This window comes from Tiliqua scincoides, chromosome 4 (assembly GCF_035046505.1).
Source record: "Tiliqua scincoides isolate rTilSci1 chromosome 4, rTilSci1.hap2, whole genome shotgun sequence".
Classification (NCBI taxonomy): Eukaryota; Metazoa; Chordata; class Lepidosauria; order Squamata; family Scincidae; genus Tiliqua; species Tiliqua scincoides.
Genome location: NC_089824.1, coordinates 78,236,655 through 78,264,414, shown reverse-complemented (window position 1 = coordinate 78,264,414; position 27,760 = coordinate 78,236,655). Strand labels below are relative to the sequence as shown.

Here is a 27,760-nt window from a genome sequence, read left to right as displayed (position 1 = left end):
ACCCTGTAGGGAGGAAAAAGGCTTTTGTACATTTTTATTCACACTTAATAAAATGCACACTTTCCCCAAGGCAGAGGTTACTCTGGCAGACATGTCTATATGAAGCAACCTGTAGTCTGAATAGTATCTGAAGTTTTGAACACCAGTAACAAAATGTAATCACACTTTCATTGTCCCAAGTTAAAATCATCTCTAGCATTCAGCCTGTATTAAAGGGTGGGGCTTTGCTTTGACCAAGTGAAAGGGATAATGTTAAGAATTGCCCTTGTCATTCTGATGGTGACCTTTATCAAAACATTAAAAGCTACTTTTACGTTTGTTAAAACTTAATCAGTAAGGAGTTAAGCATTGGAGTAAGAATTGGTAGATATAACCAAACTGAGTAGAAACTTGTACTAAAGCTGTATATCATTGAATGACCAACTCAGTCTTTTTTCTTTTCTTTTTCTACAAAAGCATGTGAGATTTTATACACTACAACGTAATATTAAAATTCTAATTGATCATTGTGCTTTTTTATTGTTCAGAGCACCATTAGCTGCCATTAGGAAGTCTTTATGGAACCCATTCTTGATTTCTGTTACCACAGAGGCTTCTTTCATATCAGTTCTTGCAGGTCTTTTCTGATATGTCTGAAAAACAAACAAAACTAGGTTTCAGTGGGGTGGTTATAGTGGTCTCTAGCACAAAACAGAGTTTTGTAACAATAGCAGCAACTGTTACCCTGCAGATGCCTGATCTCGGAAGCTAAGCAGGGTCAGGCCTGGTTAGTACTTGGATGGGAGACCGCTTGGGAATACCGGGTGCTGCAGGCTTATACCATAGTCTTTCGAGACTGAAGGTTGCCAACCACCAGCACCTTAAAGACTACCATAGATACTCGTGTATAAGTTGAGAAAATTTAAGCCTTAAAAGTCCATGTATTATATGCCATACGCTAAATAAATAAATATCCTGAAAATCTGGGTCATCTTATTCATGAGTCAATGGATAAGGGTATGCTTACAATTATTACACCATTTGTGTCATACTTCATCAGTGAACAAAGATCTTGCAGAAGCTGCCTAGAGAACTGGATTACGTGCATGAATGACCAGCAGCTTTTGTAGGATCTGGCCTTGGGTAAAATCGGACAATTATCTAATTCAGCAGTTCACAAACTGTGGGTCTGTGGCCCACGAATGGGTAACAGCCCAATTTTTGGTAGGTTGTGAAAAAGGCAGATTAGGCTATGTGCCTCAAGGGTTAAACAACCTGCTGCTTTGGGGGAACACTGCTGACCAATCAACATTATAGCAATAGAGGCTTGAACAGCTTGTAAAATGAAACATTTTTAGGTGGGTCCTGGTGCTAAAACATTTGGGAATCACTAATTCAAAGAAATTCATAAAGCTTTACACTTGACTTATTCATGTCACAGCACATTTTATGTTTTTTGCTTAAAACTTGACTGCTCTATGAGATTGACTAATAGACAAGTATCTACGGTAACCAAAAGCATAAGGTTTCCAAACTGTCCTTGTAGACTTGGATGTGCTGGTTGTATCTGACAAAATTTCTGACCATCCTAGGTCTATCAGCATAAAGAACGTAAAAAGACCTTATGGCAGTATTTCATGAAGCAATATTCTTTGTGCAGGGGGTGAATTGGAGAAACCAGATATTCATCAGAGTTGGAGGGAGGGAATCGAGAGGAATGAGGGGCCACATTGCTGCTGGCACTATGTGGATGGAAGCCATGAGAGGGGGGTGGGGGAAGTAAGCCATACAGTGGGGGACCTTGTGCACATCGTGCTTCATGTGCCACAGAGTGAAAAAATGCAAAAATGATGAGTTGGAAAGCTAGGTCAGCTAGAGCAGGTTACTGTTACCACTAGGGTTGGGCCTACCCAAACCCCATGTTTCCCTATGGTCAGCCCTGGCTAATGGCCAGGAGTATAGGTTGTGTTTCAGGCCAGTTCTGATGGCAAGGGCGCAAGAGAGAAGTCCCTAGTAAGGTACTTGCTGCTTTGAGCTGATGATGGGCTGCCATAAAGTTCATGCTGAGATAAACACATTTGTTGTTTGCTCATGAGATTTGTTCATGCAAGCAGCTTCCATCCATACAGTTTGTGCCTATACAATGTGCTGATGCAGCAGGATCCATCTCTTAGAAGTGCATGAGGATGTTCGTTCCCATCTGGTATTACCAGTTGTTTGCAACTAGAACTGGATTGTAGTCCTGGAAGTATTACAGGAAGCTGGTATTACAGTATTATAGGAAGTTTTTGTCTATATTTCCCATGTTCTTGCTACAGTTTAGTTGTGACTGCTGCATTCTGTTTTTATTTTCATTTGTTGGACAATAGTGCTCTTTTATATTAACAGTACCTATGAAATACTGTATCTTCTGTCATGTTTGCTTTCTCCACATTTCATGGCAGAGGAGCCTGCAACACAGACTCTGAACATTGCAGAATAGAACACTCATTCATAGGAAACAGCATCACACAGTGAGTGCTGCATAAAGGAATTTTGGTCATGCCATCAGCAATTAACTGTACACCACAAGTTCAACTCAATGAGCAATTTGAGGAAGGTACTTCGCAATTTTTTTAACTACACAAGGAGAAAAAAACTCTTGACTATTAGACCTAGGAACACCATCGAGACATGAAGCAACTAAGGGCCAAATTAGACCTGACCAAAACAATCACACTTGTTTTAGTCACATCTGCATCTTTCACATACAAAGCAACCTGAGCGTCTAACATTTAACAGTAAAAGAGATGAACAGAAAAGGGGAACTCCACTTTTCCTCTCTACGCTCCATCTCTCTATGACCTGTTTTTGAATCAGGCTATGAGAGGACTACCTGAATTGTCAGATTCTGGGAAGATAAGATGGGAAACAGCCTTTTGATGTAAAAAGTAGACTTGCCCTCCCTCAATTCCTCCTTTAATGCAATAGCCTCTTCCTGCCCAGCTTACCTTAATATAAAAGTTAACAAATAGAACAACCAGTGTGGCCATGTAAGAAGACTGGAAGATGAGGCAACCAAATGGAAATCCACAGGGTTTCACAACTGCACTGAGGGTGTGCGTAATGGTCAGCAAAAATTGAATCTGTAGAAGAAAGGAAGGTTATACAGTTATCTTTTGTAGCATAAGATTTAGCACACAGAAATCCATCATCCCCTCCCACACATAATCTTGCATCATTTGCAAATTCTGCTTCTCTGCTTGTCACACATTTGTAATCCAGGTGGTTAGTTAATATTAAAATGGGAGGGTCTCTTATATCAGAGAGCTTGATATGACAATTCTATGAGATTTAAAAATGAAACAGTATTGTTATGGACTTCTGACCTGCCAGATTTTGTGGCTGTTCAGTTTACTGACTAATAGACCAGGCGCCAATAGTCCTTGCTTTCTTAAAGTCACATTTTCTATATAGCATAACTATGTTGGGCCAATTCAGATGATACTTCACTACCCAAAGTGGTTTCATGCGATTACTGACATGCATATGCTGCACACATGTCCCAGCCCCTCTCTTCTCTGCAAAGATGATTTAGTAGAATGTTTAGAGTGGTGATTCAGACAACCCACCATGCAGTTAAACTAACTGGCAAGGGAGGCAAAGAGCCAGGATATGAATGCAGCATGAGTGCTTATGTCAGTAGCTGCATGGGACTGGTCCAAGTGACTAAATATAATCTGAACCAGCCCACTTTTTTGTGCATGCTATTAAGGTCTTTAAAAGTTGTATTGTTGGCCCCCTTGTGTGTTTAGGAATGAACAGGCAGGATTATAAATTGTTTTTGTTAAAAAGCAGTATATAAATATTAAAGATAAATAATTTTAGATCACTACACTCCCCATCTCCAAATTATTTGGAAGAGCAGAATACAATGTAATACTAGTATCTTAATACTATGAATCTTATGCATTCATCTTAAAAATGGACTTTCAGTAAATGATAAATAATCTACTACAAGAATTGAAGTTGGATCTTTTTCGCCTATTAGCTTTCTCCTTTCCCTTCATTCAAGGTTTTTTTAAACTCAGAACTCCTCCTTTGCTCACTCCTGAGAATTTTTATTTTAAATGTGATATAAAAGATATAAGTATACCAGTTGTGCCTGAGTGAGGTATTTCTTCCACCACAGATACTTGCGCATAGATGGAATGACTGATAATCCATAGTAGGAGTACATGAGGACGTGGATAAAACTATTCAGCATGGGTCCAAAGAAACCTATAAGAATTGAATTATACATAATACATTTAATAGGAATATATGGTTTTTAATAAGCAAACATTCATTATACATTGATAATTTCAGCTACTGTAGAATTGTGTGTGTTTTCTCTTACAGGTCAAAATGCAGTACCCCAGATCAAAATGGAAACTGAATGGCTGATGAGTTTTTAGGTTGGAGTAAGCCTAATACTTGTTTTTTCCCAAGTTTACTAAATGTACATAAGATAAGTTCCAGCTTTCTCCCAATGGTGGGGATTTGTTACCAAATGCATGACATGAAGTTACTGTGTGATATGTTTTTGTTACAAAGTACAGCATACACAAAGTACAGCTTTGTTCATACCCCTCCTCCAAGCACTCACTTTGTCCACAAGGTATCCAGTTCATGACACACCACCATATGTTAAACATAGTGGCGTGATGATAAACATGAAGGAAAGTAATTTGACTGTTTTTCTTCCGCAACACAAAGAAAATAGTGTCAGCAAATTCAATGACCTTGGAAAAGTAATACCACCACAACACCTTGGCCACCTGCAAGAACAAAACAGATAAATTAATACCTGTTCTTGAAGGAACGTGTTATTGTGTTCTTAAAGAATCCTACAGCCAGACAAAAATCACATTTAAGATTTTATTATTGATTGGAGAAGGAAACCTTGTTTACTACAAAGTTGCAAGCTTCTTCATCCCATGTATGTTTGCTCAAAAGTAAGTTCCACCATTTTCCAACTAGTTTACTCCCATGGCAGTGTGCATAGGATGTAAACCTTACTTTCTAGAGTGGTGTGGAACCCTGAGGAGAAACATGTATCCTTGGAAGTAAGCCTCATTGATCTGAATGGAATTTAATTCTAAGTATTTAGCACTGCAGCCTTAGAATAGGAACCTATTTAATGTGTTATGAAGAATTTCTAAACAGCTGTATACAAATGCCCTCTCCTCTAAATATCCTTAGTGAGACTTCTAAATTACTGTACTTCAGTATCACAATCTAGCAGATCATGTTAGGCTTTGCAACAGGATACCAAACTCTAATAAAGGATAATGAACTGCACCGATGTAAAATGTATATAGCTTTGGCACTACTGACTGTGGAACAATTTTACACCTAGTGGGAGTAAATACAATGCACTCTGCATCCAAAGTGCATGTTTCCTACAAACAGCTGCTGCTTATATTGGATTAAATAATTTTGGTATTGGTTACAGTAGCCACCTGTTCTGCTGGGTTACATCAGTTCAAGTCAGTTTCAGTAGTATAAGAGCGTAGTACCATATTTTAAAAGGTTTCTTTTTAGTATACATTCATAGATGAAAACAGGTCTTGTGGCTGGGGAAAGGGGCAGGGTCTGGCAACCTAACTGCATAATCTGTCAACAAAATCAAGATTTAAATGTGTGTGCCTCAAAGAAAGTAGGAACTAAAAGTGCATACAAGCTGATGGCTCAGGATGACAAACTAAGTGAGACAAACCACAGGTTACAAATTAAGTCAAATACAGGTACATGTAAGATACATATATGCATTTGGAAGACATCCCATTTTTCAAATGAAGAACACTGAAGCACTGCACTAAGCAACTAGTGAAAGACTAGTCAGTGCATACACTGTAGGGAATTCTTAAACAAAAACCTAACAGTATGAGTGCTTCTGTGCATATGTAGAATTCTTTTTCTCCATCACTGAATGAATGCACCTTCTCCATACACTTCAATTCACACTGTATTTTTTTTAGCTCTAAGCATATTTAAAATGTCTTTGCTTACCACTAAGAAACTGCAGCCTCCCTCCTTCCCACACAGACTTAGAATTAAGAAAGGGGATTACAGAGCAATAGCATTTCTCCAATACAGATGAAAGCCTCAGCATCTTTCTCTTTATAGAGATTAAGCATTTACTTTGCCTTCATTGCTAGCAGGTTACTACCAGAGAAACCCCTGGGGGCTGGGGTATAAGAATAGGCCCTCTGTTTGGCTGTACTTGTCATAAGAGGCGACTAAACAGCCACCGGGTAGATGGGACTCATCTGAGAGAAGGAAAACTCTGATCCCAAACCTCCACTGCCTTGTGGCTACATCCAGTTATGGATAAGGCTTCAGGAGTCAACCTCGAGGCAAAATCCGGAGCCGGAGTCCCTGAGGCAGTTCATGGCTGAACACAGTCACGTTCTGGCAACTCCTGTGACGCCGCTGGAACCAACTGTATTGGCTTCTGCCTTTCCAGTGGACCATTTCAGCAACATGGAGAGGGGGGATTTGCTGCATGGGAAACAGCCTATCCTCCATACCTACTTTACCCAGGCTTTGCGCACTGGTGGTTCCAGAACCACCATTCAGAGCGCAATACCATAGTCTTCCGAGACTGAAGGATGCCAACTAACTACCAGAGAACATACATTCTGTTTCCTTCTGCATAATATTCCACTTCTAGTTTTCACTTTGTTGCCAGCAACTTTTCACAAAAAATGTGGAGTTGCAAAGTAACATTGTCACAGTTGTAGTCCTGCTTGTTGTAGGCAAACTCTCCCTTCCCACCCTCTAGTTTGTGTTAAGACCTGCCAGAACTTGGCACAGGAGACTCTTTAATTCTAGAGACTTTGGAGATATGAATGTAAGTTTTTTTGGAGCATATGCCCAGTATCTTTCCCAGTATCATCCAACAGCTACATTCTCCCATCTTCCCCTCCCTTTTAGAATTCAGCAGCAGGTTGTTTCTGAGCCCATGCTTAGCCCAGGGTTATTAGCAGAAGGGCAGACCCATGGTTTCCCCACCCAAAAAATATACTCCTAGTCTCTCTTCCCCTCAGCCTCCCTGTTCTAATATCCCAGTTCACAAAACAAATATGTCTTGACTTCTTTTATTTTTAAACTAGTAACAGTGAGACATTTTTTTTCCTTTTAAAATTAAATTTTGGCATATTACTACAGTCACTCGCCCATAAGTCGACCCCACAGATAAGTCGAGGGCAGGTCTTGAGCCAGCAATCATGGAATTTTCTATGACCCTCGGATAAGACAGGGTTAAACTTAGAGGGGTGTCTGACTATAGTTTTGTCTGATTTTACCCCAGGCCAGATCCTGAAAAATAACCTACCACTAATTGTTACCTAAGAACTGTAGCCTCTAATTTATTAAAAACATAGTAAAAGATCATAAGCTACATTTTTATTCTTTTTAAATTCTGGTCTTCACCACCTTTTTGTAAACACTATCAGAGTAAGTGCACTGTAAGCAACATACCAGTAAATCAGTGGTTCCCAACCTGGTATTCATGTACTTCTAGGGACACTCAACAGGACCTTTAGGGGTACTTGAAAAAGAATGGAATAATGGTAGAAAAAGGCAGGTCATGCTCCAGAATGCCTTGCAAGGACCAGCAAGGCAGGAAGGGTGGTAGCTAGTTGGCTTTGAAAGCCCCACCAACAGCTAGTTTTTGGTCATCAATTCATGTATGAACCAGTGATTGAAAACCAGGACAGTAAAGAAGCTGAAAGATAATATGGAAAGCGATCAATCACCCAGAATTTCTCAGCACACTTCTCATGCAAAACAGTGCAAAGGCAGAGTCTTCTGTTCCTCAAACAGATAAAAAGAGAAAACACTGATGAATACATGAAGTCTGGGTTTTCATAGAGAGGAGATGAGGGCTTGTATTATTACAAACATTTTGCTAATATGAAGGGTACAATTTATTATTGCCAAGGGACATGCAAGTGAAAAAGGTTGGGAACCACTGCAGGAGAACCATGAATCAAATCCACCTTTAAGGTATCTGGTGTGTTAAGCCAGAAGCTCTACATACAACCCATAACACATAACTGAGAGTGTGCAATTCAATTCACAGCAGAGAGATGCAGCTGCATATATTTGCAACCCTTTTTACTCAGAAGTAGACCCACTGCTTTCCATGGGTGTTATTCTTCAGTAATGCTGCATTGAATTGTAGCCTGGGAATTGTTGCTTCAAATTGAAAGGGGATCCCATCCTGGTGTTGAAAAGAAAAAAAAACCTCTGCCAAATGCAAAGCCTTTGCAAAAGGGAATCGGGTTGCAGCAGCAAAAGGGAATGGAGGGGAATAAAAGGTTAACTTTGGCTGGAACGTCCCAGGAAAGTAACTATAGCAACTAACCAGCTGCCTGCCTAAGCTTAGCAGAGAAACTAACCTGTTCAGAGTTGAAAGGCTCTGCCCTCTGTTTGACCCAGAGATAAGTCGAAGTAAGAATTGGAGCTTGATTACTTGGAAAAAATTTCACGTACTATACCTGAGTATCTATGGTAGTTTATCAATAAATCAAGGGACTAACAGAATCAAATACTTTGCCCTAATTCCTTCTGCCCCACACCCTCCAAGCCTATCCATACTCTAGCACAGTGTTTCTCAAACTGGGTCACAAGCCAATTTCAGGTGGGTCCCCATTCATTTCATTGTGCATTTTATTTTTAATTTATTAAACTTGATGCTACCACAGTATGTGACTACATCTGGAGAAATGTTACAGTTCTGCAATTTTAACAGGCTACTATGTATATGCTTTTAACAGTGATAGTCAACGGTCTAACAATGATAGGCCCGCTTGATGATGAGCCATGATATTACTTCCAGGTTAATAATATCACTCCCAATAGATTGTTATTCTAAAAAGTGGGTCCTGGCGCTAAAACATGAGAAACACTGCTCTAGCACAGGGGCCTTCAACTATGACCTGTGGTGCAGCCATGTAACGCGAACATGGTGAAGTCTTACTATTCCGAACTGCAGCCTCCTAATCCTTGTGCCTGATCTTTGCAGCTGCTTCGATTGCACCTTGGCTTCCCAGGGGACACAGCTACCCTTGGTTCATACAGTGGGCCACATAGCATTCATGGCACCTGCTGAGGGCTAGAAGTTACATTATTTAGCAGGAAGTGATGTCATTAAGCAGATGATGGTCAGAAATAAGAACTTTGTTATCATGTAGGACAGGGGTGCTCACACTTTTTTGGCTCAAGAGCTACTTTGAAACCCAGCAAGGCCCGGAGATCTACCAGAGTTTTTTTTACAATGTTCGCGCCATCATAACATATAAAATTTATGTGTACAATGTATGTTGGTGTACCTTGAGCCCCACTGAGTATAACAGGACTGACTCCTGAGTAGACATGCCTAGGATTAGGCTGTGAGGCTGCAATCCTAGCCACACTTACCTGGGAGTAAGCCCCATTGAGTACAATGGGCCTTACTCCAGGCGTTTCCTCCCAGAGGCACATGAAGGGGGGGTCGGCACTCCGCGATCTACTCATTTTGCCTCGCGATCTACCGGTAGATCGCGATCCACCTATTGAGCACCCCTGATGTAGGAACTCAGTAGCTGCAATTAACAGAAGAGAAAAATATGCAACTCTTGATAATTTTTTCAAGAGATGGGAGGATCCAATTATGCAGGCCACCTTTTCAGCAGCACTGCTTCTGTCAAGGCATCACTTTGAAGCTCAGAGCTGCTCTGTAAGGTGAAACCTCAGCACCCCTTTCTGCACTCGCTTGTGCTGAGGTTTCACCTCACAGAGCAGCATGGCTGAAAAGGCAGCCTGAATGATAATTGGATTGTTCCAGCTCCTTGACAATGCCTCCCTCTCTCGCCTGCCTTGGTTTATTCCTTCCCCTGTAGCGTTCCTTGCCTTCTGACACCTTCTTCCAAGAACCTCAGCAGAAGCATTTGAAGCTGATAAAAAGGCAACCCTGGGAGAACCCAATTATCATGTGGGCAGGATAAAAAGCTTCTTCAGGCTGGATCCAACCCACAGGCCTTATGTTTGATGCCCCTGCTCTATCATGTATGAAATATCAGCATGTAGAAATGATAGCATAAAGGGGTTAAGTATGAGGAACAAAAGAACCAAAGATAGACCCAGTTATCCACTTAGAACAGGGGTCTCCAAACTTTTCAGCCAGAGGGCTGCATCAAACATCTGGCACAGTGTTGAGGGCCTCCCCCCAAATTTTTAAATATAAAATTTAAATAAATACATGAGGATTTCTCCGAGCATCAACACACAGCACAGAAATAAAGCACACACTCAAATGGACCCCCCCATTCCCCCACCTCCCCAGCTCTCAGAACACAGTCTGGAAGCAACTAGAGCACAGCTCCGGTCGTGTTCAGTTGAGTGGGCCAGAAGCTCACCAGGAGCCAGATAGAGGCTCGCCATGGGCCATATCTGGCCCCTGGCCAGGGTTTGGAGACCCCTGACTTAGAAGGAAAATATTACATATGAGAGTATGGTGATAATGCAAGGTGATAACACAAGCTTTCATATGCTCACTTGTACTCATTCTCTCCCTCTCACATAAATAAGAAGATGACATTTTGGGGCAAGAACACCCCATCTGTAAGTTATTGCACTGCTACTTGTATCTTACCCGGACGTCAGCTTTTCCTGCACTGGTCAGGTTCTGACATTGTAAGTTATAACCACCTTCCCAAGTGGCAAGAATTAACTGGGGGAAAAAACACACATATACATTCTTATTATTCATTGTACAATTATTACTTATTAAGAAATTGTATTATATGTTCATTATTACAATCAGATATTGATGTAAGTGTAGAGAGTTCTCAGTTGCACATAACGCACTAAAATTAATATATATTCTCATAAATAACAATACCCAGTGAACCAAGGCTACCAACCTAGCCACACTTACCTGGGAGTAAGCCCCATTTGCTATATTCTGAATAGACATGCGTAGGCTTGGGCTCCCTTTCACGTTATTGAATGTGCAGTCAGTTCCACTTTGACCTCTCTTTAGGCCTCAGTTTAAAAGAAATACTCTTTCCATATATCCAGTGCCATGGGAATAGATTCTTCCTGTGCACCTCTGCTTCTGTTTTAAAGCCTGAAAGCACCTGGCTAGGGCCAACTGCATGGATCGTACTGGCCAGATGAACTGAGTCATGGACCCATTCATCCAGGTTTTCAAACATTACTGTGGTGGTGTGGGAAAAAGTCACCAGGGCCATAAAGCATAAAAAGTGAGGAACTGAGTATTTATTTATATTTATACAGGTATTTATATACCGCCTTTCTTTGGTCATCAGATTTCTCCTCAGACTTTAATCCAAGGCGGTTTACATAGGCAGGCTGTTCTAAACCCCCGTAGGGATTTTTTTTTTTACAATTGACTAGTTCTAGTCTTTCACATAACTCCTCATTCCAGCTGGATTCCTTCCCAGTCTGGCCTCTCTCTGGCCCTTCGCCTCCCATGCTCCACTTGACAGCAACTCCTCTCTGCCACCTCATCATATATTATATATTATATATATGATGAGTATATATCTCATCATATACTGATGAGGGTCAGCTCATCAGTATATCAGCGTGTCATCAGTTCTTGGATATTTCCGGTTGTTTCAAACTGGCAGCCTCAGATCTTCAGGCATACAAGGCGGCAGCTCTACCAACTGAGCCAGACCTCCTGCCCTGGAGTACAATCTAGTGCAAACTAGCTGCACTTAAATATCCAGGTTTGAACATCTGAATGGATTTTTCTCTTAGACAAATACTCAAATTAAATTTGCATTGATTAAAATATTATCTTAAATTGTTTATATTTTAAATACATACTTGAAGTGGTTTCTTTAGCGACAGTTGTCAGCTCTTGACTTGAAGCTGTTATAGGATTCCCCCACCCATGTGATGTCATGTTGGAGATTCTTGGAGCCCTTGATAAACCCCAGGACTGCTTTAAGTTGAATGGGACTTACTTTCAGGTAAGTGTATAGAATTGCAGCCCAAAATGCTTACCAGGAAGAATTTGAAATATGCTTTTAACCAGAGGGTTGGACTAGATTAGACTTTAGAACTAAATAATGGCAGAAATGTCAGACTCTTATTATGAAACCCTGCAGAATCCATTTGAACAGGCAGAAAAAATATGAGTCTGCACACCATGAGCAAAACTGGTTTTCTCATATTGCCTTTAACTCTTGGGAGTACGGGGACCAGAAAAATAAGTGCCTGTCTCCAGTCTCCTGTCTCCAGTCTCCAGCATATTATTGCAATAGAGCCAAAATATCTTCACTGGCATTTGATTACATTCTGGATAAAACTCAAAATAGGCTCAATCTCTAAAACCTGAATTTGGGCACAATCCTAACTCACTTTCCAGCGCCGACTACAGGGCAATGCAGCTTTGAGGTAAGGAAACAAACATTCCCTTACTTTGAGGAGACCTCCATGAGTGCCCCCAACTGCAGGATGCAGCACACGTCCCATTGGCACATTTATGCTAGTGCTGGAAAGTGGATTAGGATTTGGGTCTTTATCATATTGCAGTGATCACCTCTTATCCTATGTGCCACTAGGAAGTCCTTTTGACTTTATTATCTATCAAGTTGATATAACAGATGTAGGCAAAGATGTATTATTGGTCTGTAGCACTCTTTTGAAACTCTCTAGAAGCTTGCTAAAACATGATGTTGAGGCTCTGTAAAAGTCTTAGAAGCTGGGGGCATACCCAGGTTATTGGTGCTAATTATCAAACGCTTACAGTAATTTCCCTTTTCCACTGTGGATTTTCACTGCTGTTCCAAAAGTGCAGTTTGTGAACTTCAGTAGTTAATGGTATGACAAGCATAACTGAGCACTTCACTGATTTTGCTGCCAGAGCTGTAACTGATCTTGCCCATTAGTAATTCTTTACTCTGGCAATTTGCCTGCACAGCTTTCTACTTGTCCTCCCCTTGGAATCATAAGAGAGTTTTTCTTATTCAGAGTTTGTTGAGCTTCTGTTTAAGGAGGTAGGGGAGAAAATTTTTTAGGGAAAATATATTGTTTTAAAAAGTGAGAATCTTTAATAGAATAAAGTGGTGACTATAATCATTCTCTTTCATTTTGCAAATGCATTTTGCATTTCACCCTGTCATTTTGCAAACATTTATTAAAAATAAACACCACTTCTTTAAAGACATTAAAGACTTTCTTTAAAGACTGCATGCTCAGGAAATAATGTGTGATTTTTACTGTCTAGAAAAGTCCTATGATGTTTATCTCAGAAGTTAAATGAAACAAGCTTCATTTCTTTTAGAAAAGAGACTGAAGACTAAATTACATGTTTCATAATAAAAATAATTTTATTAACAGTCAGCAGAATTCAGAATAAACCTAGCTTCTATATTAGATACATTATTAGCTCCTGTGTCCTAATTTTTTTTTTTTTTTTGCCTAAATAACATCTGCAGACTGATCCAGATTGGGATCTGGGAGGGGATTTTGTAGCCATAACCTCAATCCAGATCGTCCTCCTCCACCCCAAGTAGCTGATATTTGTCCCAGGACAAGGCAAGGAAAGATTCTACCAATGGGAGTATCTATCAATGGCAACTGCTCCCCAGGTAAAATCTGCATCAGAACTGGAGGGAAAACCTCCTCCTCCCTTCCCTTGCCACAGCCTTAATCTAGATCAGGTCCCTCTGCAGCTACTGTTTAGGAAAAAAAAATAAGTACATAAGAGCCAATAAAGAGCTCAATATACAGGTAGTTTCAACTAATGATGTTTTTCTAAGGAAAATGAAATGACAGTGGGGGAAGGTCTCCAAGCATTGCAATTGTGGAAGTGCCATCCACTCTAGTGGAGATTACACAGAGGCAAAATTGGGCTAATGGATGACTGGCTTGTAATAACTTCTAGGAAAGGCATTGTTTCCATGTGGAGGAGTTGACTGTCCCTCTAATTTTGAGATCCCTGCTAACAAGCCAGAGACTATCTGTTGTGCCTAGAGATGAATGTGGAAAAGGCAGATGGAAAAAGTAACAGGGCCATTGCTTACTGACAAAATACATTTGGAAATTGAAGGAGCACAGATTTCTCATTCATTAGATCAGTCTGCATATCATTTGACTCGCTCACAGTGTGATGAAGAGGTCATGGGCAGGCAAGGAGGGTGTCTAGAAAATTGGAGGCCCTATTAAAGGCCCCAAAGAAGCTGCAATCTGCTAAACAGTTTCTTTTCTATCTGTTACATTCCTGATAAGATTTCTGCCAGGCCTTTTATTCCAAGACATTCCATGTTTATTCCCATGTTTGAAGGACCTACAGCCCAGTGCTAACAGAAGCAAACTATGTGAATGATAGCTGTAGGCCTTGTACGAAAACTTCAGCTAATACATGCAGGGTTACAACCTGAAAGGTCAGTCCTAAATGTTGATTCGATCATATCTGCTTACATAAATCGATCTCAGCAAGCCTACTATGCTAAACCAATGGCTGCACTCATGCAGTGCTTCAGAATGTGTTAACTCAACATCATGATAGATGGCTTATGTGGGCATTTGGGGGGGGGGAGGCTATAATGTTATATAATTCTGCTCAATAGCAAAACATTCTGATATTTTGTTTTTGGGGGAAAAATACATCTACTGATGTATTAACAAGCATCCATTGTAAAGGGAGTAAATGGTCTCATTTTATAACTGGTATAAATAGACTCAACTCATAATGACAGCTTTGTCACAGATATGTAGCTCTTGCCTGTTTGAATATGTGAGGGAATATGAGTGAGAGTGACTGGTGGGAGACTCAGAACAGACAAAAGGAAGTATTTCTTGACCCAGCTTGTAATTAATATGTGGAACTCCTTGCCACAGGATGTGGTGATGGCACCTGGCCTAGGTGCCTTTAAAACGGTATTGGACAGATTTCTGGAGGAAAAGTCAATCTCTGCTTACAAGTCACGATGGGTATATGCAGCCTCCTGGTTTTAGAAGTAGTCTACCTCAGAATGCCAGATGCAAGGGAGCAGTAAGAGGATATAAGTATCTTGTCTGTGTGCTCCCAGAGGCATATGGTGGGCCATTGTGAGACACAGGAAGCTGGATTAGATGGGCCACTGTCCTTATCCAGCAAGAATTTTCTTATGAGCGAGTGAGAGATAGAGAGAGAGAGAGAGAGAAAGAGAGAGAGAGAAAGAGAGAGAGAGAGAGAGAGAGAGAGAATTCCTAATTTGAAATCATTTCTGAATGTTGTCTTGGTAAGTCAAACTATGACAATCAGAGCTGCTAGCCTCTCTATAAGCTAAATGTATGCAGTAATTATTGCTATTTAATGGATGAAGATCTGGTCCTCCATTATGGGATTATAGCTATACAGGCATAACCCCATATCCATGGGGTTCCATTCGAGACTCCCCATGGATACCACGTATTGGCAGATACTAGGGTAGCACCTTTAAAACAATGGCAAAGAAATCTGCCTGCAGCCTCTTCCTGGTCATGCAGAGCCTCTTCCCTTTGCCCAAGGTTACACTAGAATGCATCGCGATGTATTCTGGGGTTAGCCAGGATGAAAAGAAGGGCCTTTACATGATCCAGAATAGGCTGCAGGGCACTCTGAGGACTGCCTGGAACCCTCAAAATGCACCAGTTCCACTGCACAGCAGTGGCTTTTTCTCTTTACTTTCCTGATGTTTTAAACATGTGAGCCCTGATATCCATGGAATTGCAGATGACTGAAATCACGGGTACCAGATCCGCAGATGCTGGGATATGCCGGTAGAATTGCAACTTTCTCATTTATTATCCTATAATTGTAGATAATGAGGAGGGGTGCAAAGTACGGGATTAAAATACAGGCTATGGGTGCTATTCTCTCAGTAAGATTGATTCATTTATTGCTCTCCATATACCATGTTTTGTATCTCTGTGAACTGCTGCAGGATCTAGCAGTTTGAAGCAATTGGTCCAGATATATCTGTTTGAATGATTCCACTCTTTTTCTCTTGTGACCCTTTATTCTTGGAACAACTACAGGAGGCTCTCTCAATCATAACCTTCTGAAATCACAATCCCTTCTAAAATCCATACTATCCATGAAGCCTTTGCCATGATGCCTTAGGGCCCAATCCTATCCAACTTTCCAGCACCGGTGCAACCACAGTATAGTCTCGAGGTAAGGGAATAAATGTACCTTGAGGAAGCCTTTGTGACTGCCTCACCTTCACAGGAAGCAGTGCATACCCCATTGGCACAGAAGCACCAACACTGGAAAATTGGATAGGATTGGGCCCTCAGTCCTCATTCCCTATTGTAATTAATCAAGTATGTGGCATTGAAACAATTGCATATGTTTCACCTATTCACTCTAGCCTCTATCCCCTGTCTGTTGTGTCCCTTATGTCAGTTTATGTGACTTTTTTTAACACTATGTAAAGCATCATTTATGTTGACAAGCATTTAGCAGGAGTCACTTTTCCTAGAATGCAGATATCCTGATGGGGAAAACTTCACCTGGTGAATTTGTCCCTGTTATATAACCATTAAAGTTCCAAAAATTCTGCAGTGAAAATAGGAATCCACCTCTAGAACAAGTCAGTCCTTATTTTACCTGCATTGGTCAGTATATAAACCTACAACATGTTTCCTTTCTAATTATCTATAATTATCTATTTATCTATAGTAGTAGTAGTAGTAAACCTTTAATGGCATAAATATTTATCTATATTGAAGAATATAAGAATAACTGTAAAGTTGAAGAGAAGCACTGCATACTTTTAATACTGGCTAGTTTGAATGAAGGCCTGGAAAAGCCAGCGGAAAGAGAATGTCCAGCAACAGGCCAAAAATAGCCACAGCAAGGCAGCATGAATATAAATGGAACTCTTAACACTGACCATGACAACGAGTTAAGTATACAACCCATGTACCAATGAACACACACTGTAACCTACCGGAGAGAGCTATACTTGCAACAGAGGCAGGTGTGGATCTACATCTATATATTGATTGTGCATATCTACACGCAGCCTATTGTACTTAATGGCTGTGGGTATAAATGGGGAAGTTAGTCATATACAAACTTGTGTAACTAGAACTGGATCTGGGACAAAGCTAAGTGTAGGGAGATGCTCTCAGTGTTTTCTTTTTCCTCAATCCTTGTTTATAAAATTTGCTTCAAAATCCCAGGCCTTTTGGTTACAGAGTTTATTTATAAATGAAAAGCCCCAATCTATTCTGGAGAGAGGGCCCTGCTTCTTTGCAAGTAATTTAGGAGGAAATTGTGGATAGAGTCAGGACAAACCTATTAAGCAAAAGGGCTGCAAGATGAGGTCCTGCATTTCTGCTTTGTTCAAGAAATTAAGAGAACTCAGCATTACAGAGTTCCTGCTTCACTGTAGCCCTGCTTTCTATGTAGGTTGCCTATTTTTAGATGATCTTCAGAGAGCCACAGTTTAATCCATGGTTTTAGATAGGCTGCTGAGATATAATGCAGCCAGTACTTAAAGACTGCATTGCTTGTGCCCCAGAGACCTCAAATACTTAACTGTAGGAGAATAGTGAATATCCAATATGTGGGAGACATTGGTCATCCTGACAACCTGTCCCACATGCAGATGTGAAGAATGCCTGAATTTAGGAGCTGAAGACTGTTGAATGATGTGAATGACCATTATTAGGCAATTGCCCACATTCATTGATCTGTTGCTATATTTAGGAGAATTCAACAGCTGTTGGGGAAATTGTCAACATCCCCTTTGGATTTCCAAAAGTGACTGAACTTTGGACATCCACCATACAGTTGACAGTTGGCAACCTTCAGTCTCGAAAGACTATGGTATCGCGCTCTGAAAGGTGGTTCTGGAACAGCGTCTAGTGTGGCTGAAAAGGCCAATTCGGGAGTGACAATCCCATCCACACTGGGAGCAAGCACACTGGGAGCATAATGTATACCTTTAGTAATAGGGATGTGACTGCGTTAGTAGATTTAGTGTGGGAGGGGATCTGTGTGATCTCCTGAACATTCTAGCCAAGACTGAGGATCACCAGAGGACTGGGCCACTGCTCTCTGATAATTTGGTGAGAAGATTTATGGGTGCATAGTTCCCATGCGTTCATGGAGTTTCGTATATGGACTGCCACTTCCAACAGGTTCTGAAAGAAGCGTAGCTTATTAGTGGTTAAAAATCTAAAAAAATCACACAGTTAGTTAAATAGGAATGTCTGATCCTGACTTCACCTTCTTTCATAAAATAGCACTAAGGATGGAAAGAGGAATCCTATACACTTTTACCTGCAGATTTATGCTTGGAATCTTCTGAGAGACAAGCATTTTAGGAGAGGCAATTTGGAACAGAGAAATAGCCAGTGAGGAAAGGATTAAACATCCCCTCAACCCATATTGCTTCTTTATTCAAAGTGGGCTTCTTATCATAATCATAGTTTTTTTTTTCCCTTCAGAAAAGGTAACCACTAAGGCTGCATTGACACACAGTTGTATGTAATATGTAGTTTGCTCTGCAGATATTATGCTACAAAATCAATTGTTTTACTATCAGTCCAATCCCATGCAGACTTTATGCCAGCAGATCTCTCATTCTACCTTTATAAAGGCTGCAGTGGTGCCATAAATGGTACCCCACTCTGTGTGTTTTGGAGCCACTAGTGTAAACAGCTAGAAGCTCTGCATGCCTGTCACTGATGGACCCAGCCCATACCAGAACAGGTAAGATAGTGACAAAGTCAGGTCATGGGACATTCAAGATAGGGAGCTGCAGGGGGTAAATCTCAGCAGAATCAGATGCATCAGAATTCTATCCCCATTTTTCCAGCCCGACATGCCCCTTGCCTCTCCTTGGACTTACACCAGTAAAATAACTGGCATATGTCCAAGGAGACTCATCAGGTAGCCTAGTGGGAGGTAAGTAAAAACTAGTTTTACCTAGCTTTTGTGGGTCATTTAATTCCCCCCCCCCCATGCATGCAGCATGTGCTTAGTCAGTGCACCTGCATTGGGAAGAGGGCATGGGATAGAACTGGGCTATTAAACATGGTAGAGTTAGCAGCAGCATAGCTGACTAGCATGCTTACCTGGGGCATGCCAGTTGACCTGTCACCCATTCTTACTTTGCCCCAGAAGTAATTGCAGTGACATGATGAAGTCACCACAATTACTTCCAGAACACTTGGGACGAGGCCATCAGCTTCAGAAGAAGCGGCCAGCCTCGCTCCAAGTGACTGCATAAAGAATGGCTGCAAATTCTTCTGCCTACCTCTGCAGTCATTACTGGTGTGGTCGGCCAGCACTTGTAGCAAGGATGGCCACTTCTTCCAAAGGAAGAAGTGCATTCAAAGGAAGAAGTAGGAGGCCTCACTCTGAACAGCTCAGCTGTGAGCGGGGGACAGACGGACAGGACAACTGCAACTGGATCACCATGGCAGAGGTGGCATTGCCATCCCCCACGGAGTGTCACCCAGGATCACAGCATCCTGGTGACCTCCCTTCAACTATGCAACTGATAGTTAGAAGTGAATGTGTCCATGTGTGTGCTAATCAAGACCTCGCTTATAGATACATACCCCAGGAAGTTCATCAAAAGGTTTGACTATTTGCGTGGGGGGCTTTGTGCTGGGATTGTTGATTTTTCTCCTATTAGCCAGGATTTATTTAATTTTGGGGGGTATTTTTAAAATTGTTTAATAACATGCTGTCTTTTATAGTATTTTTACAGTATGCTGTCTTGAGATGCCTCCTCCTAGTGGGAAACTTAGTATAGAAATGTTTTTAAATAAATTAGTTCAATCCTTTGCACTAATGCAGGGTGCTCCATAAAGCCCCTGCAAGATCACTGAGACCATAGAGTAAGGGACACTTCAAACCAGTGATTCTCAAACTGTGGGTCCGGAACCCATCAGCGCTTGTGACCCAATTTTTGGTGGTTCACAAAACTGACAGGAAAAATTAGGCATAGGTGCATCAAGTGTTAAACAAGCTACTTACTGAGGGGAGCACTGCTGCCCAATCACTATTACAGCCACACCCCTTGGCATTTATGAATCAGATGGTGGCCTCTAGGGCCTCTAAAAAGTTTGAGAAGCACTGCTTTAAACAGTACACATGCAGCTGCTTAAGATACATATAAAAGCAAACCAATCTGGCAGGAGAAAATTCTTGCCAAACACACATCTGTTAAAAGTAAGATCCCGAAAATAAAATTGTGGTGTCATAAAGACTCACCTCTATAAGCATGTAAAATGAAAGCATTGTGACTCCAAGGTTATATACAATAAGGAGACCCCTGAGTGACAAAGCGGGTCTGTTCTTCATAAATGAGGTTCCCAGCCATATAGAGAGCAGATATGCAACAGTGAGAAAAAAAGTAGGTAGGTAAGAATCCAGCATGAACCATCCTCTGACCCTGGGATCTGAGGAGACAAAACAAAATCCAAGATATTAGAGACTTTTAATACTTCTTCATTACAATCATCCAATGAGTGACCAACTCTGGCTCAATCATAATGCACGCATAGTGCATCTGTACTAGAGATGTCAATCCATTCAACTTTTACCTCAGGAGCTTCCCAGAGGCAATTGGAAGGCACTTCCCATTTGTGCAGGCAAACCAGAAGTGCCTTCCAGTCACATCTGGGAAGTCCGCAGAGGCTCTGGAGCTTAGCATCAGCAGATATTCAAATCTATGGGTGCCAAGCTTGTGGTTAAGAAGGGTCCACTGTATTTTTAAAGGTATCACTCAGCATTAGCGGTTAAGGCCATCTTCCCCTTTTTTGTTCCCTAATGCACCATCCAAAGCCAAAGTGACTCCTCATAACTGAATAAGGCCCAATCCTATCCAATTTTCTAGGGCTGGTGCAGCCATGCCAATGGGGAGTGTGCTGCATCCTTTGGTGGGGAGGCAGTCACAGAGGCCTCCTCAGTGCCAGGGAACATCTGTTCCCTTACCTCTGGGCTGCATTGCGGCTGCACCAATGCTGGAAAGTAGGGTAGGATTGGGCCCTAACTGTTACCTTTACTTGCTACATCATTAATTACCATTTGCCCTCACTGATCATATATAGATGCTGAGTAAATATATACATTCTGTGGTTGCTGGTGGGTTCATCCAAAAAACTCTGCCTGTTTTCAGGGGAGTGGCAGTATAGCGCGAAAGGAAGGGGCATGCAGAAGACGGCTTTAATCATATACCACCTATCCAATAGCAACTTTTAAAACTAGTGGCTATTTTGGTTTCTTCTGACATATTTCTGCAGTGTATGGACTCAGTCAAGGTTAACCTCTGCAAGAGATATCCACTTTCTGTGTGCTGCATTAGTCAAGCACCTCCACATCTTTCATTATCATATTTAAATCCCATCCTTTCTCCAAGCAGATCAAGGCAATTTGCATGGGTTTACATATGTTTTATCCTTTGAACAATCCTGTGATACAGGTTGGCTGAAAAATGGCAACTGCATCTGTGTTACTGAGTGAGCTTCACGAATGAGCTGGGGTGTGAATGTGGTTCTGTGTTCAACACTGTGTGTACTGCATCATAGATTTGTCAAAGAATCTGTACATTTTGGCAAGGAGTGGGAGAAAGAAAGAACAGTGGATAGGAAAGGGGTGGTGACCCGGGTGGGGGTGGGAATGTGACAAGGGCAGGAAGGGGCAGGTATTGGTGGCGACAGCTTTACTGATATCCTGTCCCCCTTCATGGCCTTAATCCACCTACCTGGGTCCACTCAGACTTGCACCAGTTAAATCATTGGCACAGGTCTGAGTAGACCCAGCAGGACTGCAAGGGCTAACCTCTAGGCAAAGACTCCCCTCAGGGGGTGGGGCTCCACCTCCCCCCCCCCCCCCCACTGGATGCAGGATGCACTCTGGTGGCGTGGATGCATCGGTGGGGGCATGTGATTTCAACAAAACTGGGCTGTTTGAGTGTCAGAATTACTCTTTATCAGAGGAGAAAACGTTACAAGACATTCTCTCCAAGGTATCACATGATTACTAAATGTAGCCCCCTATCTTTTGAGGCAGTATACCTCCATGTAGCAGATTCTGAGGGCAACCAACATAGGGCAGCATTTGCTTCATATCTTGCCCGGGAATTTCCAGGGGTGCATCTGTCTAATCACTGTTTGAAACAGAATGCCATAGATAGAGCTTTGCTTTGATCCAGTAGGGCAGAACTTGCATTCACATTTCTAGCTTTGCATCATCTCTTATTTAAGCTTTAAAGGTCACCCTAAAAAGCAAGAAAAACGTGGACTCTTCAGAATTCAACACAAATGTTCTCTCTGTCTTTAACCAGTCAACAGCTACCAGGGATGAATATGTCATAGTTTCTCTTCTATTCCACAGTAGAATCCTAATGGTTCCACCAGTTTGTTCCAGGGTACCTTTATAGCTTTCTTTTGGTTATCCTAAAACAAGGCAAATGTTTTCACAATTCTTTTCTTCTGTAAAGGCCATTAAAATCTCTTTTCTTTCACTGGAAGTACTCACTTCTTCCTTTCAGGTGAGCTTTTCTTTCAAATGAGCAAACTGGCACAGGTAGCATTCTTTTTATTAAAGTGCCTTTAGAGGACTCTTGGGAATTAAAGAATTTACTGTGTTGCTTTTGTTACCTACGATGGCTCCAACTACATCCTGGACAAAGAAAATTTTTTTAAAGGATTGAATTTTTGGAGAGGAAAAAGTGGCACTAACTTTATCAACTGTTTGAAGCAAGGGCCAGTTTCCAAGTCTCTTCAAAAAGACATTTTCACCTAAGAAAATTTCTGTTTAAGAAGCAAGTTTCTAGCCTGTTGTCTGCCTACTTTTACAAAAGTAAGTTTTACACACACACACACACGCACGCACGCACGCACGCACGCACGCACGCACGCACGCACGCACGCACGCACGCACGCACACACCAGAAAACAGATAAGATAAGATGTGCTTGTCTTACTCATATCACAAATGTTAAAATTTTAAATTTTCATCTATGGGGTACTCCTGAATATCTCGTGCTTTATTGGTACAGGTGTTTGAAAATGGTGCAACTTCTCTTACTCAGAAGTAAGCCCACTGTGTTCAGTAAGACTTAGAGCCCAATCCTATGCATGTCTACTCAGAAGTAAGTCCCATTAGAGTCAATGGGGCTTACTCCAAGAAAAGTGTGGATAGGATTGGGTTGTTAGGCTGTAAACATGTCATACTCACTGGAGCAACCACCATGATCTTAATGAGGCAGTCACATCTCCCATAGCCTGCAGTAGAGTGTCTGTTTACACAACAGAGAGGCTCTTAATGCAAGGAAGAGGCGATCTATCTCCATTAGCCTGTGCAGACAGCTCATGTCTGGCAGGCAATGTCTGTTTACACAACAAAGGCAATAGATTGGACTGAATGTTCACTTAGACTGCAATTCCTGTGAGTGACACTGAACACAACAGGACTTACTTTTGAGTAGACCTGCATAGGATTGCACTGTCAATGACCTAATCACCATTTACTATCATTGTTAAAAGCATATAAAGAGTAGCTTGTTAAAAGTACAGGTCTGTAACATTTCCCCAAATGCAGTTACAGACCATGGTAGTATCAAGTCTAATATATTAAAAATAAAATATGGAAATGAATGGGAACCCACCTGAAATTGGTTCACGACCCACCTAGTGGGTCTGTTGGGACCCACAGTTTGAGAAACACTGAGCTAGATCATTAAATGAAATATCACAAGTTTCAAAGTAGAAATAAGCAACAGGAAAAAAAAACATGCTACTGAAGAAATTTAAAGTTAATGTTGTTGTAGTACAGTCTTAGTGGAGTATGGCCATTGGTGTGTGTGTTATGTCACACTCTTGCACATTAAAATTTACCTTTATACCACTGACAAGAAGGACTAGAAATGTGTTTTTCTGAACACATTTCAAAACATCAGAAGAATTTGAGTTTTCCAAAGAATATGAATGTGAAATTTCAGATTTTAGAGATTTCTCAGACTCCCCAGTATCTCTATCTGTTGCTGTATTCCATGGTGCATGTCACATTTACAGCTGCACAGATCTGTAGGTGCCCTGGTCATAGATTCAGACTAAGGGCCCAATCCTATCCAACTTTCCAATGCTGATGAAGCCATGCCAACAAAGTGTGTGCTGCATTCTGCATTTGGGGTGCAGTCATGGAGGCCTCCTCCAAGTAAGGGAACATTTGTTCTCTTACATCAGGGCTAGGAACTTGGATAGGATTGGTCCCTGAGTCACCATAATTTTGACAGCTCCAGAACCTACCTCTAGCTCCAAACATATAGTCCACAAACTCATTTACTTCATGGTCAAAAGCCTTTAGCTGCTCCTAAAACAAAGCAAAGGAAAATAAATGTCAAATTTGTTATCTCATTCACAAATACATACAGCCATGATAACTATATGGATCCTTATATTCAGAAGCAGAGTATCTCTAAGGAACTGGCGTTGAGGGAGGGGGTTGCCTTCATGTCCTGCTTGTATGTTTCCCAGAGATATCTGATGGGTCATTGTTGCAAAAACCAACGCTGGACAAGATAAAACACTAGTCTGATCTAGCAGAGTTCTTCAGATATTAGTAATACAAATGAAAGACTACCGGTGATTCTTTTGTGCAAGTGATCCCTCAAAGGATCTTTTAACTGTCATCTGTAACATCACCCAGCATTACCTATAACAGCTTAACAGTATGAGCTCTGCCAGATGTGCAAGACTGAGCTTATATGCCACAATGAGAAATCACATGGGCACATTATTTTATTTCTATTTTTATTCTAGAAATTTAGGTCCCATGTTTTCCCCTTCTGTTAGGAAGACACTAAAAGCAAATACCAACACAAAGTTTAAGAAATCATTGAAATCACAACCAAAATATATAATGTCAAAAGGCAGATCAGAAGCAGCAAATGGAAATACCAAAGCAGCAGTACAAAAGAGGGAGGATCCCACCCTAATTATATAGCGTCAGACACAAGTAGCGTTTTGGCCACTGAAAACCACAAGTGGGTGTTAAGTTGGTTATCTATGGCCACTTTATATCTTACATTTTCATCATCAAAGATGTTTTAAATCTACACTGAAAAATGTAGAGTGTTACAAATGTGTGTTTGAAATACATGTATTATACAGCTTCCACTTCCTTGGATGTCATGGTTGTAAGACTAAGCAGCTTTAAAACAGAACCTTTAAACAAGGATCTGGGTATTAAACAAGAAAATGTGGAGTGTGAGAGAGTTGAGAACTTCAGCATACACACAGAACTTCTGTTTCACAGAGGCACCATTGTCCAAAGTTTTAATAGAGTACTGGATTCTTCTTGTACATAAAAAAATTCTTTGAACAGATCTACATGGCTTATCATATCTGAAATGAAAGTACAAAAAGCAACTTGAATTTGTAATTAGGTTATATAAGCAGCATTTATACAAAACGGGCACAAATATCATTATTAAAACGAATTCTAGCATTGGTGGGCAAAGATCCAACGCTAAATTTTAATGCAAAAGAGTAATGTTGATCTCTTAGTATTGCTGGATTGTGGACGCAGAATGAAAAAGAGGAATGTATTGGGAGAAACTTTCACTGCTATTTTCATTTTTTGTACTTAGTAACTACATGAAAATCATCTGTCACACTATTTCTGTTTTCATGAAAGGAAATTGCCATCCTTTCCTCCATGCTAACGAGTGGAATATGCAGGATTTCATGTGAGTCTATGATGTGGGTATATGAAGAAAGAGCAGAGCCACCTCTTGGGTAGGGTGGGAGCTGAGCAAACACCTCAGCCTAACATTGAGGAGGGCATACTTGGGCATCTTGGAGGATCAGGGTGGCAATGGGCTCCATACCAACTCTTCCAATGCTACCGCTGCAATTGCAACAGCAGCACTGGAAAAGTTGGCAGAGGGGTGCTGCAATCCTGTTCCAACTGCTCCTCTAACATGACTGGGACAGGATTGAACCACCCCCACTTTCTTACCCTCCCTGCCAATGTTTAGTCCTGCACTGCCCAGCTAAATCCAGCCATGTTATTTAGGAAGGGCAATGCTGGCATCTTCTAGCATTCTCCTGCTCTGGCCTGTTTTGAAGAGGTTGTCAGAGAGGTGGAGGAGGAAGAGATGGTAAGGGGCGGTGAACGTGCACAGTAGCGTATGTACTTTAAGAATGGGTAGAAAATTTGGGTACTATTTCAAGCACTGTCAGGCTTCAGTCAGACCTGATTAAAGTGTTAAATGGGGGCACACACGAGCTGAATCATCCTCCTAAGGTTGACCGTGAGATGAGGAGTAATTGAGCTGCAATCTTCTGCTTGCTTAAGCCACAATGAATAGCTGAAATTAATTGAAGTCATGCCTGACTAGCAATTCTGCCATCAAGAGTTCCAATGGGAATGGAAGGAGTGTTGTGTTCTCATAAAGAACCCCTTGTGTAAGTGAAACACTCCTTCTCAAAGGGAGTTTCCATTTCCAGAGGAAGTTCCCAACACTGAATGTACTAGTCTGGATGCTACCCTACTTTGTTTTTGAACAAAAATGACTACCTCCCCTTTTTTGTATAATATAAAATTTCTGCCATTTTAAAAATACTTTTCCAACACAGGTTCTCTTTTTGAACCGGTCCAAGGAGTGAGCCCCGTCCTGGAAGTGACGCATCCCTGGGAGTGAGCTCCTGTCCACGCATCCCTGGGAGTGAACCCCGTCCTGGGAGTGAGCTCCCTGGGAGTGATGCATCCCTGGGAGTGAGCTCCTGTCCACGCATCCCTGGGAGTGAGCCCCGTTGACTCTACTGGGGCTGACTCATGAGTAGATCTGGAGAGGAGCTGCTGGCAGGCTTCTCTCCCGACCACACATCCCTGGGAGTGAGCCCCGTTGACTCTGCTGGGGCTGACTTACTTTTCCCCTGTTTTTGCACTGGTATGTATGGAGATCTGCCCCCCCCCCCAACTTCCATCTGTTGGTTCTGTGTGCAAGGGGTTTTGCACTGGTCTTGCTGTGATGTCTATATAGAGATCTTCCCTCCCCCACACCTTTCCCCTGTTTTTGCACTGGTCTGTATAGAGATCTGCTCCCCCCCCCACTTGTATTGTAATCGAGGAAGATCTGGTGAGGAGGTAGATATGGTGTCAGCAGTGGCCCCTTTAAGGGTAAGGCCTGGGCATCCAGCAGAGTGTGCTGCACAGCTGCAGCCACTTGAAGGCAATAGGGCCCTCAGGGATATAAGAGCACCTGAGGCAGGAAGGGCTCCACTTATTTATGTGAGTCAGCCTTTTCCTACATGAAGATCATTAAGTTCCACCATGACTGATGAACATTTGGAAGTGTGCTTGAGGCTGGCTGTCAGCAGCTACTGTCCGGACTATGCATCCTTGGCTGATTCACTTCAGTGCAAGTCATCAAAGTAAACTCAAGTAATTACAAAAAATGTTTATAGTTAATTATGTTGTGTTGTGCAATATTGGCTCATGCAGTTATGCAAGGTACACCAACATACATTGTACACATAAATGTTATATGTTATGATGGCGCGAACATTGTAAAAAAACTCTGGTAGATCTCCGGGCCTTGCTGGGTTTCAAAGTAGCTCTCGAGCCAAAAAAAGTGTGAGCACCACTGGGTTACATAATAGTAAAACTCTCACATGACTGAGCATATAATATCTCCTGAAATATGCAGGAAAGAAAAAAGTGGTTGGCAACCTTCAGTCTCGAAAGACTATGGTATAAGCCTTCAGCACCCGGTATTCCCAGGCAGTCTCC

The 27,760-nt window shown here is 41.5% G+C and overlaps 1 protein-coding gene across 1 annotated transcript; it reads right to left on the bottom strand.

Annotated features, from left to right (window-relative positions):
* Positions 1 to 503: 503 nt before the first annotated feature.
* ELOVL2 (ELOVL fatty acid elongase 2) lies at positions 504 to 24,328 on the bottom strand. The gene is made up of 7 exons (XM_066625487.1): positions 24,271 to 24,328; positions 20,231 to 20,418; positions 10,643 to 10,720; positions 4,607 to 4,778; positions 4,115 to 4,239; positions 2,970 to 3,104; positions 504 to 632 (listed from the first exon to the last, which is right to left on the bottom strand). Exons 1-7 carry the CDS (start codon positions 24,284 to 24,286, stop codon positions 504 to 506), a joined length of 843 nt encoding a protein of 280 aa, XP_066481584.1. The 5' UTR covers positions 24,287 to 24,328.
* Positions 24,329 to 27,760: the final 3,432 nt, after the last annotated feature.